Consider the following 19935-nt stretch of genomic DNA (forward strand, 5'->3'; position numbering starts at 1 on the left):
CTTACATCTCCCCTTCCCTTCCTCCTTTCATGCTTTTGAGAGGATTGACAATTTTATTTTGGATTAAATTTTGTTTGCCATCTGTGCAGAAGCGATAAGGGGAGAAAATATGGTATGTAAAATATTCATCCCTTCGTTTTTCTTCTTGCTGCTCTCTAGAGGAATTTAGCTGCTGAGGCATACAGTGTTTATAACAATAAGAGCCTACGTCAAACCAGAAATCCTTTTTAATAAAATCATTTTAATATCTAAAATATATATTCAAGAGGATCATTCCAATCAGACTTCTAGAGATGTGACAACCATCGATTTAAAGGACCAGTGTGTATGATTAGGAGGATTTATTGGAAGAAGTGGAATATATTATTCATAACTATGTTTTCATTAGATGAATATTCACTTTAGCTTAGAATGAGTTTCATATCTACATATGGAGCAGGTTCTCTCCCCCGTGCTGCACCGCCATGTTTGTACAGAAGCCCAGAACGGACAAACCAAAAACTGTCTGAGCCTTGTGTTGTCACGTTACTTGAAGGCAGCTGTTACTCTCCAACACAAGTGATGTTCAGCTGGTTGCAATCTGCAATCCCAGCGCTCACTGCTCACTCCATCCTACACATATGGCCGTAGGTATAAGTGCAGTTGGCACTGGGGCTGTAGGGAGAACGGATCTGCCAATCAAACGATAGAAGCGGGTCTGACCCTGCTTCGTAAATACATCTGTGTTTAAACATTGAATAGCATCTTTTTATTTTTCATTTTATATTAAATAGTCAGTAGCCATCTATAACAAAACTATATCTTTATTCTGCATAAACTCTTAAAAACTATTCAATTAAATGAATATTTCCTATTGTCTTTGGTATTTTTTGTTGTTAGATATGTATTGGTGATTGCTTGGTAATATGTGTGTTGATGTTGTCCAATGTCAAGTCTCATGTGTATTGTATTATCATGTGATTAGAGGATAGGACATACGGTAGCGTTGACGTGACTGACATGGTGTGCCTAATGGTGTGATTGTGTGTGTGCTATTCTAGTAACTAGCATGCACTGGGGCCCGTTGAAACTACCTTACGCCACTGCTTTATATAGTGTCTAGTGTAAAGAAGAGTGATGATTAAACCTGCATGTAGAAGTGAATGAGAATGTCTGCACATGTTTTGAGACTTTGCTATTGTAGAATGCTCTGTAACAGTCAACACAAGAGGCCCTGAAGCTGCTTCTACTCTCTAATTCCTCCTCATTTGATGACTAAAGATCAGCAACTTCAGTCTCATGTCTTGTGACATCTTTCATTGAGCTCAAAGTGGCAACACTCCCACTCACATAACATGACTCAAGCAGTGCAAACACTGTGCCAGGAAACCACCAACTGTGTCACTGACCCTCTTAAATGAAACACAAACCACTGAGGACTGAACATAGCCTCGACCTTGAAGACAGTAAGTAAGCAGGAGGGTTACTGGATTCTTTAAAGGCCACATGATCAGGATTCTGTGTTAGATATTGTTCACTAATTCATTCCTACTTTCTTTTGCACTTCAGCCTGTGTCAGAAGTCCAACTATCTCAGCGGTTAGAATGATGCGTGATAGCTTCAGGACAAAGTCTCTCCCCTTTTAGAGAAATTATTTTTGAAAACATGAGGAATGAAAATGATGGTCTCATACTTATTTTGTTCTGTTGCCATGGTGAAACAAAAGTATCCAAAACAAACATGAGGAAGTGGAGAATAGGTTGGGAAAAAGTAGCAAGAATGTAAATTGTACTCATCTAGATATAATATTGAATATCAATGAAATGTGAGAATCAAAATGCACATATACAAGTGACACAGTCTAAAGAATCAGTAAGTCCACATGCCTTAATCTGATCTTTCACAGCTGTTAAATATGTAAACAAACCTGACATCGAGAGATATTCTTAAAACGTACTATTTTCAGAAAGCCTTTTCTGATTCTACTTTTAGTTTCTTGTCTTTTATTTCTTTGGAACAGTTTGTTTTGTTTTCTATTTTTGCGGTTTTAGTTTTTCTTTTGTAAATAGTTATATCTGTTTTCTTTAAAGGTGACGTATGAATTATGTCTGTTTTCATTTAGCTGTGAAGCACTTTGTAACTTGGATTTTACAAAGTGTTCTATAAATAATGTTTATTATTATCATTACATATACACTTCAATTATAGTAGTTTCTCTCTTAAAGCTGCTGTGAGAGAACAATTATTAAATTGTTTTACATTTTAATGATTATTTATCTTCTGTCTCAGACATTTATTGCCCCAAACTTTACATCCATTCTCAGAAGTTACATAATAAAGACAATCTGCATTCCGCTTTTTTCTGGAAATAGGGAAAGCTTGAGTTCTTTTGGACATTAAGACCCACAGTGGATATGCCGTTCACCAAAGAGGTCGTGTGCTGGACCTTCTTCAGGAAAAGTTTCAAGCTTCCGTTTTTAACTTGAGTGAGCATCCATGTACTTTAAGCACATGTCCTTGTAAGTGTGCAGGTCATGTTAAAGAGTGACACCAGGAGAGGGAAACAGTGTTTCTCTATTGAACCTGTATCCACTGCAGCAAGGTGAGACGTAAAACCACTGGAGGTGAGCAAAAAGAAGACCTTTAGGTGATGTTAACCCACTCTTTAAATTCTTATATCCTGATATGATCAGGCAAACCAGAGGCAAGTTCATTGAAAATGAATGTTACAAGGAAAGCAGAGTTCAGCTCCTGCTGTTGTACAAGTTATTTATAAAGGTTACCATTTAACAGTGGGAAATACATTTGCAGCTCAGAGAAATTAATTTGCTGTAGCCATTAGAAAAGAAAACCCTACTTTGAATCCACTTTGTAATAGTAAATTGATCCTTCGCCCTCTCACATACACTGTGATCCATTATTTTTAAAAACCTTATTGATTACACCCACACGCCATTTTTTTCTTCTTTCTCTAACATAGCACCACAAATGCCCTAAGGATGCCACTGACCCTACTGCCGCCACTGAAGTGGAAGTGACTGATGCTGTAACAAAAGCTGTGACAGCGTTAATGGAGCCGAGTCTCTCAGCTGCGAAGTCTTCTGCTCCCGTTACATTGCCGCCATTTTAAACAGTTTCTTGTCAAATGCCCTTCTGTAGGTCAGAAAATTAGGCCACAGAAAGTTCAATGAACCCAGATGATGAACAGGCATTTGGCAGCCAAAAAGCACAGGTTGTATAAAGTATGAATTCCTTCTTCCTTTGGCAGACTCCCCCGTAAGTGAGACTTGTTGTTTTCCTGCAGCTCTGGCGGTGCTTTCTCAGCGGGATCTGGAGATTTGTCATGAAAATGCAGCAGATGTGTTGCTCTGTGGAAACAGTGAAAGATCAGTGACCCGGGACCTGTATCAAAGCAGCATTTTGTGATGCTGAAGCCAATCTGTTGTGATTGTAACAGTGCTCGGCGGTGCAGTCTTCTGCTCATTGTCTCAATCACTCCTGAATGTCACAAGTGTGTGCGCAGATTAACAACAGCAACCTGGGGACTGCTCCAGAGCTGCGTTTGTATATGTACAACAGGTTGTTACCAAGCTTTTTGAAAAATGGTCAGTATTCCAAGCAAGCTGTTAAGATAATTGCTCATAGCTCACATGCTATTAATATTTCCATTTTGATGTTGTATATCATTATTTATTATAATCCCCTCCTTTATATAACGGAATTGGGAACTACAACTATGTGTTGTGTCATGACCGTTATGAGTTCTTTGCAAAATGCATACAATCCTAATAAGGATCATTTGGTTTTGAAGTAAAAGACAAAGTGGTGTGTCTCCCCCACTTATTGGAAAGGGATTTAAAAAATGATTATTTCATTATTATGTTTTTTATCTACTTATTGCACCTGTTCCATGCAGAGTATCCTCACTCAGAGTAAAGGCCTTTACAGATTGGGGAAGTGACAAATAAATAAGACAGAAATATGTAATACTCAACTGCATCTTATATGTCGAGGAACAGGAGTGGATCTGCTCCGCGCTGCCATCATCAAGATTTAAACAAGGAGTCAAGTTTATTATTTCCATTTTCTTCTACAACGTGATTGGCAGATGCTTTCATTAGCGGTGCAAAAGCTCAGAAAAATCCAACCGTGCAAAATCAGAAATTAGTTTTTTTAATATATTTTTTTATATTCACGTTCTGTGTGAATTAATTGAACAAAAAAGCAACATGGTTATTGTGTGTAAAGGCCATAAGCCTGTACAGATTGAGCTCATCCATGCCCTATTCTCTATTATGTCTAACAGTTTCAGCCTCTGTGGTTGAAGGTTTGCTGATCATTGGGATGATCGTCCACCTCAGCTAGACAGAAGGAAAAAAATCATTCCAAAATGTGCAATGAATAATACAGAAGATACCAATGATTGTGTATTGCATTCTGATTTGCAGATGAGCCACCAGTGGCAGGCATGATGAAGAATGGAGATGAATCATGGCTGAGGTGGGGGCCTAGTGGAGTGGAGCAGGGCCAACAACCTGGTGCTAAACATCGCTAAGACATTATAAACGTATAATTAACAAGAGCCACCAGAGGCTCCACTTCTTGCGGCAGCTTAAACAGTTTGGTGTGACTGGGGAGGCGATGCTGACGCCATGGACGGAGAGTTGAGAGTTTCAGGTGTTGGACACTTCATCTCAGGAATAGCACACATCCTGAGGCGGTTTGATACCTGAACTCTGACGCACAGGCACTTGTGGTTAGGCGAGCATCTCCGAGCACTTTAAAGAGTAGGTGGTTGACGGCACAAAGCAACAAGCACTTGAAAACTAATATGGCAGCAGAAAGCACTAAAGGACTTTATCATATTGTTTATCTGTCACAAATGTGGAATTTAATTTTGTACTTGGTTTGATTGTCAAGTAGGAATACTGAATGTACATTTCATATATTTGTGTATTCAGTACTTCATCTTAAAATAACCACTGAGGTAGAATGCTTATTTGAAGTGCTGTTTTTCTTTTTATCTCTTCAGGTGTGCACAGGGGGACGTGGTCACACACACAGCATGGCTAAACCGATCAAGTATCCTGTATGCCGGAGAAGACAAATGGTCGGTGGATCCCCGAGTGAGTCTGGTGACCCTTAATCAAGAGGAGTTTACCATCAAGATTGAAAACGTGGACATGACAGATGAGGGGCAGTATGTGTGCGCAGTTCAGACAAGCAGTCGACCGAGAACCACCTCAGTGCACATCCTCGTCCAAGGTAACACATATACAGTACTGCTGCCACTATTTCACTACTAAATGATAATCACATTGATTATTGAGTGGAACTGAGTGTTTCTCTATAAAAAATGTAAAGATGTCTATTCAAACATCTATCAGCATTGTATTTGTATTTTGTTTGTCTAATGTAACCCTGTAAAACCCTCCCTGTTGACTTTCAGCACATCCAAACCCTCTAATGAACACGTGATTATACACATTATTTGTTTTTATTTTTCTACACTGTATAATTGATGGTCGTGTTATTCCTGAGCATCAGCACATGAGGGCATAAGTGAACAAACCACAGAGTACAAACAGACGTGTGCACTCTTTTTGAATCTCACTTCCTCATTCATTGCTCCACTGGAGCGATTAGGGGCTAAATGCTTTGCTTGAGGAGAGGGAGGGGAGCGTGTTCCTCTTTTACTACATCAGGTGAGGTTAATGGGGAAGTACCAGATGTTAAGATCCTTAGGCTAAAATGATGTGTGGAGTTGCGATAAATGTCCTCACAAAGATGCAAGGCACAGTGAGGTGAACACATAGGATCATGGTTCCGAGAAATGATCTTCTAAAGAAGAGAGAAAGATCATTTTAGCCAAGTTTGGATTTCTCTGGCTCTGAATTGTCTCTACAAATAGAAATGTAACAAGAAAGACACGTGTTACTTGAACTAACACCACCTGTGTGTTCAAATGTTCAAACCATATTGGTGTTAATTGACTTCAGTTGTCTTTTATTTATAACTTCTGGACTCATGAAAAATGCTTTTTGTTGACTTAGGGATGTAGAAAGGATGAAAAACACTCACTTATACAAGTTTTCTTCAAAGTCTGTCTATTCATTTCATCAAATTTGACACTGTTAAAATCATGCTCGTTGTCACCACCCTGTTTGAAGATTGTTTGTATTCCTATAGCAACCTTGGAGATAGACAGCACCTCTAATCTTCATGCAACACCTTTGATTTGAGAAAACAGAGAAGAGACTCTGTTAGCAAAGCTAACTTTCTTTGTGTTTATAATAGTGCCCACCTAAACTACTCTAAATATTTTGAAGAAACTGATAATTTCATAGCTCCTTACAAACAAAATCAAAGCTTGTAAATACAACTGTTGACAGGAACATGCATTTCTCATATTATGTTGCACTGTGCATGATTCGCCATTATGTGAAATTAAGAAAACTCATCTGAGTTGTCATCGTGACATAATGCAAAAAAAAGAAGCAATCTGTGCCTCATTTAAATGTAAATTAAAAAGCTCCTAGTCTGTTTGACATTCATGAAATGTATGGGCCAGTACCACAACAGTCCCATAAACTGTATAGAAATAGATGCTGGGTACATTATCCAGTCAGAGGACCAGACATTAGTTTAAATGGTGGATGAAACAGATCGGTCGATCGTTGTGTTTTCTTAGAAGGCTGTGCCATCGGTGTATGAATATGTGGGACTAGGTTCCTGATGGGCAGGTGGCACATTGCATGTTAGCATGTTAGCCTCTGCCATTGTTAGGCCCCTGAAAAATGGAGATTAACCTGTTAATCCCGAGTGACGCCCAATTGGGCACACAGGGAGCGACGGAAAAATCACATAAAACACATAAATCAGGCCCCTGAGAGGTCAACATTTTTTCAAAATGATGCCAAACTGCTCTATTAGATAGATTGAACCCTGTTAGTGATAACAAATTTAAATATATAGTTATATAGTATATACAATTAGAATAGAACAGCTGGAAACCTGGTTCAAAAAAGAATTTTGGCTTGAGCTGGCATGAACTCTCTGTACTCCAACCTCTATCAACTTGGCCTGCTTCACTTTATCAAAGCCAATTATTTTTTAAAAAGGACTGCTGACATGTGCTATGATTGTGGAGAGTTTTAGGCTTACTGCTGCATTATTTCAAAGACAAAAGTGCTTTTTTTTCCAGGCGAAGCTGAACATTTTTAATTTGAGCTGTGTGTTATATTCATTCAGCATTAACCAGTAACATATACACTGTGTGGGTATGAAATTTTCGAGCAGAGGCCTCAAAATAGGCTTATAGGTTAATAATCACAAGCGTGATGTGGCGCTGTTTCCTCAGCAAGAACTTAGAACATAAAAAACACAATAATTGACATAGGAAGAGATCCACAGGAGAATAGAGCGTGCACTTTATTTAAGTTTAAACAGTATTCAAAGTAGTACCTAAGATATTTCTCACTTCCTCTCATTATACTATCAAGCACAAAAAAAAACTAACTAATCTCAGTACTTTTACATAAAAGTCTTCAGCACTCACTTAAAATGTATTATACAGAAAATAAATAAAATATTGCTACTAAATATTACTATCTGTGTACTTGTGAATTCACAAAATGACAGCTACGCCTACACTGTCAACACGCGGGAACTCACGTACACACACTTCAGTACTCAACTGTAAAGTACCCAACACGTAAGAACAACGTTCTCTTGAAACATATGACATGTTAGCAGATTCATACCAACATGTAAAAGATGGTGCTTTCCCCTAGCTATGTGGGTGGAGACCAAAGCAATTGTTGAAGACCACTACGTAAATCAAAGTTTAACACTTATATCCTAAATTACACAATAAAGATCAAAGTAAACAATGTAACCCCATTTGAGTTTTTAACTACTTATCAACATGTGATGAATTTTTCATAACTTTATGGTTTAAGTAAATCCACTTTACAATATGTTATTTGTGAATGATCTTTTTAACCACAGATCACAGATTTTAACATAACAAAATTTACCATTTTCTTTAACTTGTAAAAGTGCACATTTTCCAACTTGTCACACCATCAGTGTATAAATGTGTGTGAATGGGTGAATGACGACATGTAGGCGCTTTACAAATGCAAGTCAATTTACCATGCCTGTGTTTGCTTGAACCAATTGAACCAGAGGATACCATGACAGGGCCACGGACAACGGCTTTGAATGAAGCAGTAATCACGGTTAAGCACTGACATGACCCTCATCCCACATCAGAGCTTTTCGGTGCTATGTAGTTCTGTTGCAAAGCGGGGGGTCTGGAGACTCTGCCCAAGGGGCACTGAGGGCTCAACGCACAAGTGGGGTTACCCATTATCTCCGCTTCTCATTTCATTACTGGTAGTATTTGAACTACCTGCTCTGTCTGTCATTTTCAATTGGATGGAAATTAGGACTTGCTGTATCTTCAATATCACTGAACACGAGCCATTCCTAATTCTACTGCAGTTTCTAATGTGTTTGTTTATTTCTTCAAGATTTTCCAATACCATCATTTTTTCCCCCGATACATAATAAATTAGCTTGAATGCATCATAATATTACTCAATGCAATCTTCCTTACAGTTGTAAGCCAAGCAGGACAGTACTGACCACCAGCTAACAGCTAAATGCTAACGTTATCTAGCTCTGCTCCTGCCCATTTCAACACAGATTTGTTGTTCACAATGTAGCATGATCAGGGAAAGGTGTGTAGAACTAGTTTGCACATGTAGCGATCGGGCAGGATGTGTGGATCTGGTAGTGAGTGACTAGTTGTTCTAGCGTAAATGAGCTTATAAATGATAAAGAGATGTCAGATCAGTGCATAGACTCACATACTCGCTGATATCTGATCCAGCATTGTAGGCTGTATCTGAGGCATCTCTGATATTGGTATCAGAACAACTCTCTTTAAGTCATGCACAGATATATATATATATATATATATATATATATATATGCAATGTAGCAGGCAGGTCAGGTCACAAAGGTGGGAGTGAGAGGATGTACATCTCTGCAGGCTTTGTGTGTCTTGCCATAGAGCATGTTGACTTGTGTGGACACAGGGGTCACTCTGGCCTCCTCTGGCCTCTTGAACACTCAACCTTCCTCTACATTACATTACAGTCAGTTAGCTGACGCTGTTATCCAATAACATAATAATGTCATACTGTAGGCACAGCTACGGGAGCAATTTTTGGTGTGAAGTGTCTTGCTCAACGACACAAAGACAACTAGAGCCGGGGTTTGAACCGCCAACCCCCTGATTGAAAGACGGCCCTGCACTCTACTCAGCCACACTAACAGTTCAACCTTCCTCTACATCCAGGCTGGTGACTTACATTATGTCACGGCTAAGTACAGTCTACACTTTTCTTTCTTCTTCTGAAAACTTACTTACAGAGCCCTGAAAAATATATGTATTTGTTTCCATCTTTAAACGTATCAGAAAATGTAACCCGGAAACTGGGGGACCGAAGTCTATCACAATTACCGCACTCAGGCATACTTGTAATTGTAACATGTCCCTGTTACCATGGGGGTTCTTAGAAGCACAATGACGCCAGAAACAGTCAGAGAGCGGTTCTTAATGTCTTTTTATTTAGTCACCGCTCACGCTGGTCTCGGCCGGGCGCTCTGCCACCGTGGGTTCCAGCGCCCAGCTGTGAGCGATCCTGTCCGTCGGTCTCTCGCTCCCAGCGTCGCTCGGCCCGCCTGTGTGTTCTCTCGCGCCTCCGTCCCTACTGATGGTTTTAACGGGGAGAGATACAATTAGCAATTGCCTACAGCTGAGGCTGATTACGCCTCTTACCGGCACCGTTCCCTGAACCACTCCGTCCCCTCTGCAGCTGAGCCCAACCACGCCCACGCCACCACAGTAATGATTACTAGTACTTACGCACTGGAACCCAAAAGCACGACACAGAGACAATGTTACAAGTATAGTCCGATTTACTTGTGTTCAGGCCGGGTCGAAACCGAGAGATCAGTCAATCAGGCAAACAAATCCACAAAGGGGCAGGCAGAGAATGCAAGGTCAAAAACAGGCAGACAGGGTCAGAACAGGCAGATCAGATATTGGAATGAGGATAACGCTGGAGTGCTTGGCAGTAACACACAAGACAATCTGGCAGTGATTAAGTGCAAGTGAAGAGGCCTAAATAGTGAGGGACTAATGAGGGAATGGGCGTGGAAGACCAGGTGAAGGGATCGAGTGATGACAGGGTGTGAGTGGCAGGACCTGAAACAACAGCAGAGTTTAAAAAACAGGCAGGCAGGATGAAAACAATCTAAAATGAAGAGGAATACTAAAGCCTCTGCTGATTTTAAATGAAAGTCTATGAATTCCCATCAGTCTCAATGATCCGTCTCAGCTTGTGTTTGGACATTGTTTGTGTGACATTAATCAATCAACTTGCGTTCTATCCAATACAACAGCACCTTTGTAATATTCTTCGTAGGGTTATTTTCATGTACACCTGAGAAGCTGAGAATTAGGAAATATTAATGCCACTGGGCTGTCATTTATCACATGGCATTTAATTCACAAGAACAAAACAGTCAAGGTTATTTGTATTTTTTTGTAATGTCGGCCCATATGCAATATGATTTAATTGTGTGCAAACAAACTAGATCCCTGTACATATGAGTGCGTTGGCGTTTAAAGCCATGAGCTCACTGTGCTGTCAGCGCTCTATGCAAAGTCATTATGTTGCTGTAACAGAATGTAAATTACACAGCACCTCTAATAACATGATCAGTGAAACCGGCTTCATAAGCACAGTGGTGTCAAGTTTTGTGAAAGAGATAAGCACTTGTTTGTGGTTCTAAAGAGAGCTCATTATATAGAACTGGCTCTCGTCCCCTCCTTTGGCATATTTGATCAGAGGGTCTTGATGGCTCTCCAGCATGAGCTGTCGGTCCCTGGAACCATGCCCCATCACAACGGCTGTGTCTGATTCAGATGGCTTCATCGATTATTTACAACATGTAAGATCTCAGTAGAGAGTTTATCCACAGCAGTTTAGAGAACCTTCAGCTGGAGTGTTTAAAGTCTGATCACAGATTAGTCCTAGACCCTAGGTGTTAGGCAAGGGAACAATAAACATGCACCAGTGCATTCTAGGACAATTATGGGCCTCATTATCTCCACTGGGAGCATCATTCGATCAGCCATGTGTGTGTGTGTGTGTGTGTGTGTGTGTGTGTACATGAAAGCGTGAGTGAGTGTGCACCTCTCTGTCTGTCCACAGTTAATTACGCAAACTGCATAATATTTGACAAATGAAATAGAAGACAAAATAGGGACACCATATAAAAGTCATCTATAAAATAGAGATAAGAATAAATTAATAAATTAAATGTAATACAGGCAAGTTTTAGCTGCTGGTGTCCATAGTGCAACTACAGTGGACCTGGTCTAAAGCTTTGCAGAAGCATTATGAACCACTTGTAAATGACCCAGTGATGTTTTCACAAAAAACAGTCAAGACAGATTTTAAAACGTATAGATGGGATGAAATAAAAGCATGACTAATTATCATATTACACGTATGGTTTTAAAAACACAAGCAGTTTTCAAAGCGTTCTCCTTCCCAACTCGTCACATACGAACACTTGGTCAGGACCCCGTGGCGTCACTTGTTAACGTACGAGTTCCCCTTTGATTTGATTAGATTTTTGTTTTGGGAAAATAAAATGGACTTTTTTAAACATGTGAGTTTGATAGGCATTAACATGTGGTTAACGTTTCATTTGGCAATTTAAGTACGTTACTTACTACTTGTTTAGGAAATGATCACGGTTTGAGTTAAAAGAAGATGAGTTAAGGACGAAAATAAGTTCACTATGGTACGTACAGTGCGTGACATATGTTACAGTTTTTTTCAATTGCTAACAAGCAGTGTTCAATACTGAAACCACGTGTTCAAAACTCTTCACACATTCTGCATTACCAAGATTCATTTTGGCCAAACGGTTAATCTTCCCTCCAAAACTCACTCAGACCAACAAAACACTTCATACATGTCTCAAAATAAGCTCGTTCCACCGATCACTGGCAACAAATTCTCATTCAGAAAACATGCATGTCACTCAGAACACACTGACCTAAAAAACACTAGCAACAGGGAGCATTACATAAATCATGAACTTTTATTTAGTTAGAATGAATTTTCACATAAACAGTATTTCAATATAGAATAACAGATTTTTAATTTATTGAATGTACTAAAGCATACGTATGTAACAAGAATGAATCAGAAATATATATATATTTTTAATATAGTACTTTATTTGTGAAAATACTGTAAATAGGTGACAAAAGAAAAAAAAAATCCTGAAATTCCAGGGCAAAAAAAAGAAAAAGTCAACAACACGTGTAGTCTAATCACTCGTTGTGAAGTTCTGTGATGGTTCTAGTCCTCCCTCTCGCTTGGATTAGGCCACATGTTCTCATCAACATCACATCTGATGTCTTCTCTGGCAATGCATCTTGGAAAGTATCTTTAGGAATGTCTAACCCAACCCTGGCAGTCTTCAGGAGAAATGTCTCCACACTCCGCATTCATTACCTCCAGTAAAGTCATCTGGTCATGTGGATGGTGGTCATAAACCTTCCACCTCCATGCAGAGAAAACTCCTCCTATTGTACTGTACTGTAATATGTATCTTCTCACCTGTTGTTTTGCCGGAAAATTTGTATTATTGACGCAACTGTTGAGCGGGGCAGATTAGGTTGCACCCTTAGACCGGCCTCTCTCAAAGTGAGACCGTGGTTTACAACATGGTCAATAATTGTGGCCCTTATTTCATCCGATATCACCGCTCTTGGTCTTCCTCTCCTTTGTCCTCCACGCACTCTCCCTCGTACCACTCTGTCTTCTGTGATCCATATTTCCAAACAAAATCAGTTCCAAGCTATCCCCTTTTACTGAAACATGGTAATTAGACTAAAACAAGACACCTGGGCTGGCTTTGAGCTGAAATTGCAATTAGCTTGGAATGATTATTATTTCATTTTCATTCATTTTCTATATTTCAAAATAATTACTGCAGAAATGTTTGAAATTTGCCATCATTCTGATTTGAATGTGCTTTTATCAGTTTTGAAAGCAGTGTGTTAGCATATGAAAAATGTCCTGCAAATACATAGTTTTTTGCAGTTTGTGGAGTATGAATGACAAAAGTGTTTGTGAATTTTGAAAAATGTGGTGATTGAATGCATTTAGTCTGAAAGCAATGAAAAATGATTCACAGTTTGGTCCGTAGACACTTGTGTGTCGCTGAACGTGTGAAGAGTTTTGAACATTTGGTTTCAGTATTGAACACTGCTTGTTAGCAATTGAAAAAAACTGTAAGTATGGTTCATTATGTAACTACAAATAAGTGAACTTTGAGTTTTGCACGGGACACGGTGGTCTCCTTGGTGAAAGTCTGTTTGTTTGTCCAGTCATCCACTCCATCCTCCTTCCTATATGCGGATTTGTCCCATTTAATACTATGTCACCTGGCCTTCCTCCTTTGCACAAATCATAAATACTATGGCCACTAGAGGCAGCCCTGCATGTCCAAACTGACTCTAGAGGGGGACGTGAAGAGCATCATTGACGCATAAGACCACTGACCAAGCTGCCTCTGACGAGCTGTAAATGAGAACTGGTTGAAAAAAACACCTCGATGCTTGTAACAATTCACCTTATTATATAAACCTAACAAGGGAAAAGTACATATGCTAAAATGAAAGGGCACGGACGGATCTGAATTGGTAGTATACAGACACTACATCTGACTGCATAACATGGTTGAAAACACAAAACACGCTGAAAGGCTCTCTCTATTATTCACTATAATGACAGACCACATCAGACACAAAGGAAACCACACAGCCAGTTAAATATAACACCATATATTAATATAAAGCAAATTCATTTGACTTACGGGTTGCAGCAAACAAAACAAAAACTGTGAGTCTCCCGCTCTACAGTAAATATTTACAAACTATCGCTCAAACCCAGAGTCCCATCAGTTCCAAAGTTCCTTAAAGTAACGCAAAACAAATCCCCAAAACAAAGTCAACAACAGGTGGAAGCGTGGCAAGACGCCGCGGTGCCTTTGTCCACAGAACTCACGCTACCTCACCACAGCCTGTTTAGCTGGTGGTGCTCTGTGCCGTTTTCCATTGAAGTCTCCCACTTGTAATCCATGAAACGGATTCTTTTGCCGAACAAACGGCGGAAAAAACGTGCTTTCTGAGTCCACTAAACATCGCGTGCTTCCCCCTGTCTGCGCGCACCATCTCCTCTCACGTCACCATTTATACAAGCCAGGTCAAATCAAATAATAACAATAACTGACCCCATTCATATCCTGTGTAATCATTACAGGCAACTGAGTACAGCACTTAATAATACAAAAATAATAACCAATAGGTTCCCCATTCATTGTCGTACACAAAGGCAGACTTCATTACATGCTGCCAAATCACTGCTCTTATTAGAAGAAATAACCCATTTTGTTGTTGTCAGTCACACTTTTATTTTGTCTTGTTTTCTGTTTCCCGGCCTAGATTTTGACACAAACCCTGAGAATCTTTAAAATAACTTTGTCTTACCTTCAAACATTTTAGAAACACATTGGGTGCAGAATAAGATAAGTAGCTGAAGAGAGGTAGCAAGCGTGGATTTTAACATTTTCTGACATTTTTTGTGGTGGTGCAAAAACCAGCAAGCAGCGATCTGGCAGTTTGGTATGTTGTGCACAGCTGCTTTATACTGTAGCTGTGTACTGTGTACTGTATACTGTGTACTGTATACTGTGTACTGTGTACTGTATTTTGTGTACTGTATACTGTGTACTGTGTACTGTATTTTGTGTACTGTATACTGTGTACTGTATACTGTGTACTGTATACTGTGTACTGTGTACTGTATATTGTGTACTGTATACTGTATACTGTATTTTGTATACTGTGTACTGTATACTGTATACTGTGTACTGTGTACTGTATATTGTGTACTGTATACTGTACACTGTGTACTGTGTACTGTGTACTGTATACTGTGTACTGTGTTCAGTAGCTTCATTCAAATAAAAAGTGACATGACTGTCATCACGGTTTGATTTTGAAGAGCCAGCCTTTGTTGAGGGTGATACAACACAAAAAATAGTTTTGCTGTGTCCCTTTTGAAAATGCTGCATTGGATGCACTGTGAAATATTGAGAGATGTTTGTCCAGTGCATTGCTAAATCCTCCTTTATTCCCAGCTACAGGATTCTCATTGTTTTACAGCAGGGTACCACTGTGCTGTTTGGATAAAAGTCTGTGTGGTGTAGTTCACAGTGCACCGCTGCTATATACTGGATTAAAAGCTTCTCCTTTAGTTCATTGTGTCCACTGTGTTTACCTCGATTAAACACTGACTGCTACAAAATAAACCCACACTACTTTACAGACCTCAGACTATAACTCAGACTGCTAAATCTGATACGCCCACAGTCTGTGCTTTAGCATTTTTGTGCCATATTTTCAAATGACATCAAAATGCAGCACTTTTTGGAAATGCACAACAGCACATGCATTGGGGTATTGGGGAGATTACCCGACCATAACTATGTGAAGAGGGTCAAAGCTGTTTTTCTTCTCATATGTATTATAGGCTTTCAGTGCCAGAGACAGCACATTACTTGTTTGGTTGAATGCACAGAGACGCTTTATGACAGAAGTTAGAGGCTTCCTGCTGCCCCGGAGTAAACATCTTCCCACTATGAAGCTTAAACTTTAGGTGAAAAACAAAACTTCAATATAGTCTTTGCTTACTGTTGCCTTGGTGACAGCCAAAGCAGGATAAAAGTGGGTTCATTGAGGCAGCCAACAAATACTCATACAGTAAAGGTCAGAATATAATGTGTGGGGTTACTGTATATGTTGTTGCGGCTGCTGACTATTATATTTGCCACCTGACTGAAGCCCATCTTCCACTTCTCCAGTCTAGTAGCAGGTGATGTAGAAAAAAAACCCTCATAGTCTATTACAAGTTTCCTTTTTTCTTTTTTATAGAAGCCCACACAGAAGGCTTGTCTATCAAAACACTCAGTGTATTGATAGAGTATGGTCTTCAAACAGGTCTTGTGGCAGAACTTGAGGATAACGATGTCGGTCGGTTGGTTAAGTTTGAAGCAGATATATCTACCAACAAAACAGGTTGCCATGTTGCTCATTGGGTCTACCAGTCTGGTCCAGACTGAAATAAATCTAATACAATATTCCCACGAAAAACAGAGCCTGGTTACTTTAGCCCTCCCCTGATGTGTAGTATGTGAAACCAAGTCAACCTTGACTTATTTGACCTTACTTTTAAGGAACTTCCATACTGTACACACCAGTCACGTGACAAATTATTTATTTTACTTAACAAATGTTCCTATTTTAGCCCAAACCACAATCTTTTCCTATGCCTAACCAAAAAAGAAAAGGTATTGAGGCTTAAACATTCCTGCGTAGTTTTGTTGCGTAAATAAACCGAAAATATTAAATAAACCTACCCTTGGAAGTTTACTTTGAAAAGAGACTGTATGCATGTAATGAGAGGTGTACTTTTCCTGTGAACACGGAAGTTTACAGGACACTATGCATGTACCAAGTGGAAACTGACTGGCCGTCCTCAACACATCCAACACTGACACTAGAGGGGTAGCTCCAGCGTTATAGTGTGAAGCGTAGGGCCACTGACCAAGGTGCGATGTCTGAAGAGTTGGGAGTGAGAATGGGTTATTTTGGGGACATAATTATTGCAAATTTATACAATATTTTGGTTTATGACTAAGTTCCACTTAACCTCAGCTGTACTTTGTTTTTAGTTTAGTTAACACAGGTTAGCATGGTAACATGTTAAACTATGATAATGAACATGCTAATCATACCGGCTAAACATTGGCATGTTAGCGTTTTCATTATGAGTTCAACATTCAGCTCAAAGCACCTCTAGTTCAACCTCAAAGAGCTGCTAGTTTTTTGTCTTGTTAACCTCGAAACCAATACGGCTGCAAAAATAGAAGGAATGCCAGTGCGGCAATATGTGATCTTCCATCTAACCCTGTCATGTTTTGATGGAAAATGAACCCACATTATTTTTGCTATTTAGCTGTTTTCACTAAAAATGATGTTTACATATGTCTCAATGCAACAAGAGGTTGTTGTGTTCCCTGCAGCTTACAGATGGTTGGTTACATAGTTCTACAGGCGACTGGACTAGAGCAGGGTTGTCCTTCAATCAGAAGGTCGGCAGTTTAATCCCCGGCTCCGCTAGTCCATGTTGATGTGTCCTTGGGCAAACACTGTGCGGTTTGGATAAACGCTGATCCATGTGGACAGTAGGCGTCATTCCTACTATATGTGAGGCTCAATCAATCCCCATGAACATGTTTAGCTCACTCCCCTGTATGTGAGGTCAAAGGTCAGAGTTAACTTCAGAGCAGCAGCCTCAGGGCCAATAGAGATGTAGTTTAGCTCAGCAGGGTTGGCTTACACAGGGATTTGAAGTCTGGTTATCCGGCTGAACGATGAGTGACCACAACACAAGTGATAAGACTCTGTTCACCTTATCGCTCCTATCAAAGATGTCAGTGAGCAGCTCTTTATCTGGCTGTTTTGTCTCACAGGGTAATGAAAATGTGTCTCTGTGTCCCATGACTGTTGGGGAACACCCAAGAGAGATCTAGAGTTTTGCTCTTTATGTACAGCAGTAGACTGACTGTGTCACTGACAAATGATAACAGTGGGTGATTATAGCTTCCTGTCAGCTTTCTCTTTCTCAATCTTCACCTACTCTTAAAGCTTTACAGGAGAAGGATTTATTTAAAGTGTATCCTCTGCGGGCAGCACGGCGGTGCAGTGGTTAGCATTGTCCCCTACAGTCCAAAGACACGCACGTTAATGGGCGACTCTAAATTGCCCGTAGGAGGTAATGTGAGGGAGAATGGTCAGATATGTCGAAAGTGTCAGCTGGGATCAAATTGAAATGTGGAATGTACTCAAAGGAAAAAGCTCCCACAGGCACGAGGTGAAAGGGGCAGGTGCATGCTGGGAAGTTGGTTACTGTAGTTAGGTCAGCTGATTTGGCCCACCCACCAACATGGTCACCCACTGCAGCAGCAGAGGCTATAACACATATCTCACGGAGGCTACTGAGGTAATTTAATACCATTAGAGCCTGATTGCCGTAATATGCGTCATAATTCATATTCCTTTTCTGAGTCATAACTCAGTCAAATCGGAACACTTAGACATAGTGTACATATTTTAAGATTCAGTGTGATGCACACGTCATTATGTTCCATCTGAATTGATTAAATCTTAAGGGGGCAGTCTCAATTTTGTCAGAAGGGTGCCACAGTGTCAGATTTGAAAGATCTCTGCACTCAAACATACAAAACAAGATATCAAATGTAGCGCCGTCATATGTTTTGTTTTTATTAAACGACCTAAAATGAAAATGACATTTATCTATTGACTGAAGGGTGAACAACTAAACATCAACAGCAACAAAGAAATCAGCTTCGAATTACTGCAAAAATGTGTTTATCGGAGGCACTTTACAGCAATTCTGCATGTATTGCTGCTCAGCATATTTGTGTTCATGATGCAAAATGATGACATTACTGCATTATTTTTTCAAAATAGCTCTGCAATGCTCTCTCAGAAATGATGTGAGTTCACACCTCTATTAAAACCGTACATGTTTTATATGAAACGAGGGCCGGAGAATACTAATGTGGCTTAACACACACACACACACACACACACATTTACACACAATCAACAAGGTGTTCTATAAACACCTTCTATAGGCACACAGACATTTTATTGGCAGTTAAAAACAACAGACAACGAAATTGTAGTAGGGGATTCAGTTCAAAAGTTCAGTTGTTTTTTCAAACAAACATTTTCAAATTCTGTTGATTGCAGCAGCCACACTGTAGCCAATGAACTCTTCTAGTGATATGATGTTTGGCACACTTGTCTTGGTTTTCAATAGCCTCGTTTGACTTAAAACCATCAAGCTGTCACAGCTTGAATAGCAATTCATTCACAGTGTATTATTATTATTAGCAACATCACCCCAAAAATGTTGAAGAATTTCATAACCTGACAGCTTGTATTGAATACATCTGAAAGTCAACCTTTTGTTTTGATTCCACAAACAGTGGTTCAGCCTTGGCCTCTCGCTCCACAGCTAAACAGAAGCAACGCTGACACACTTGCTGTATGCTTTTGTCATTCATGAAGGGTAAATGGGGATTAAGCTGACATCCAATAAATTATTCATAGAGATTTCGTCTTACAAACAAGTCTGATGTGACTGAAACAAGTTAAAGCACTAGTGATGCTCTATTCAAGGGATTGTAGTTGATGAACCGCAAATGTCAAAACAGAGATGTGTCCTTGTTGCTTTGAAATGGAAATGACAAAAAGAGAGCTTTGACTGATCCGTCTGGAATAAAAAAAAAGGATAAAACAACATTTATCACCGTAGTCAACTATGTCTTCAGATGTCCTGCGACATGTGTTATTTATATGTCTTGAGACATCAGAGACGTCTTCAGATGTGTTTTTATGATGTTTTTAAGAGTCGTGTGAGTCCACACAGAAACAGCTCTCATTTAAATGCACCCATATAGTTAGTCACATCAGAATGCTGCTGGATATGGACATTGTATTGTGTGGGGACATATTCAATACAGGGTTTGATTAATGGACAAGTCAATTCATGAAATGCACAAATATTTGAGATGCAAGTCTTTTCTTTCTTTCTTTTCCCTAAAGATGGGTTCCTTAGTACAATCCTCAAGGCCATATGTACATTGAAAGAGTTGTTAGTCACATGCTTTGTCATTCCACCTCTCCACACTGACACT

At 39.6% G+C, this 19935-nt stretch overlaps 1 protein-coding gene across 1 annotated transcript in view; it reads left to right on the forward strand.

Annotated features, from left to right (window-relative positions):
• Positions 1 to 19935, forward strand: part of ntm (neurotrimin) — a gene marked incomplete at both ends in the record, with an annotated part of 472335 nt that overhangs the window by 428278 nt on the left and 24122 nt on the right. Inside the window, one exon of the mRNA XM_079171030.1 lies at positions 5012 to 5244. Within this exon, the coding sequence (XP_079027156.1) occupies positions 5012 to 5244 (233 nt within the window). The remainder of the gene's footprint in view (positions 1 to 5011; positions 5245 to 19935) is intronic.

This window comes from Pholis gunnellus (assembly GCF_910591455.1).
Source record: "Pholis gunnellus genome assembly, chromosome: 13".
Taxonomy (NCBI): Eukaryota; Metazoa; Chordata; class Actinopteri; order Perciformes; family Pholidae; genus Pholis; species Pholis gunnellus.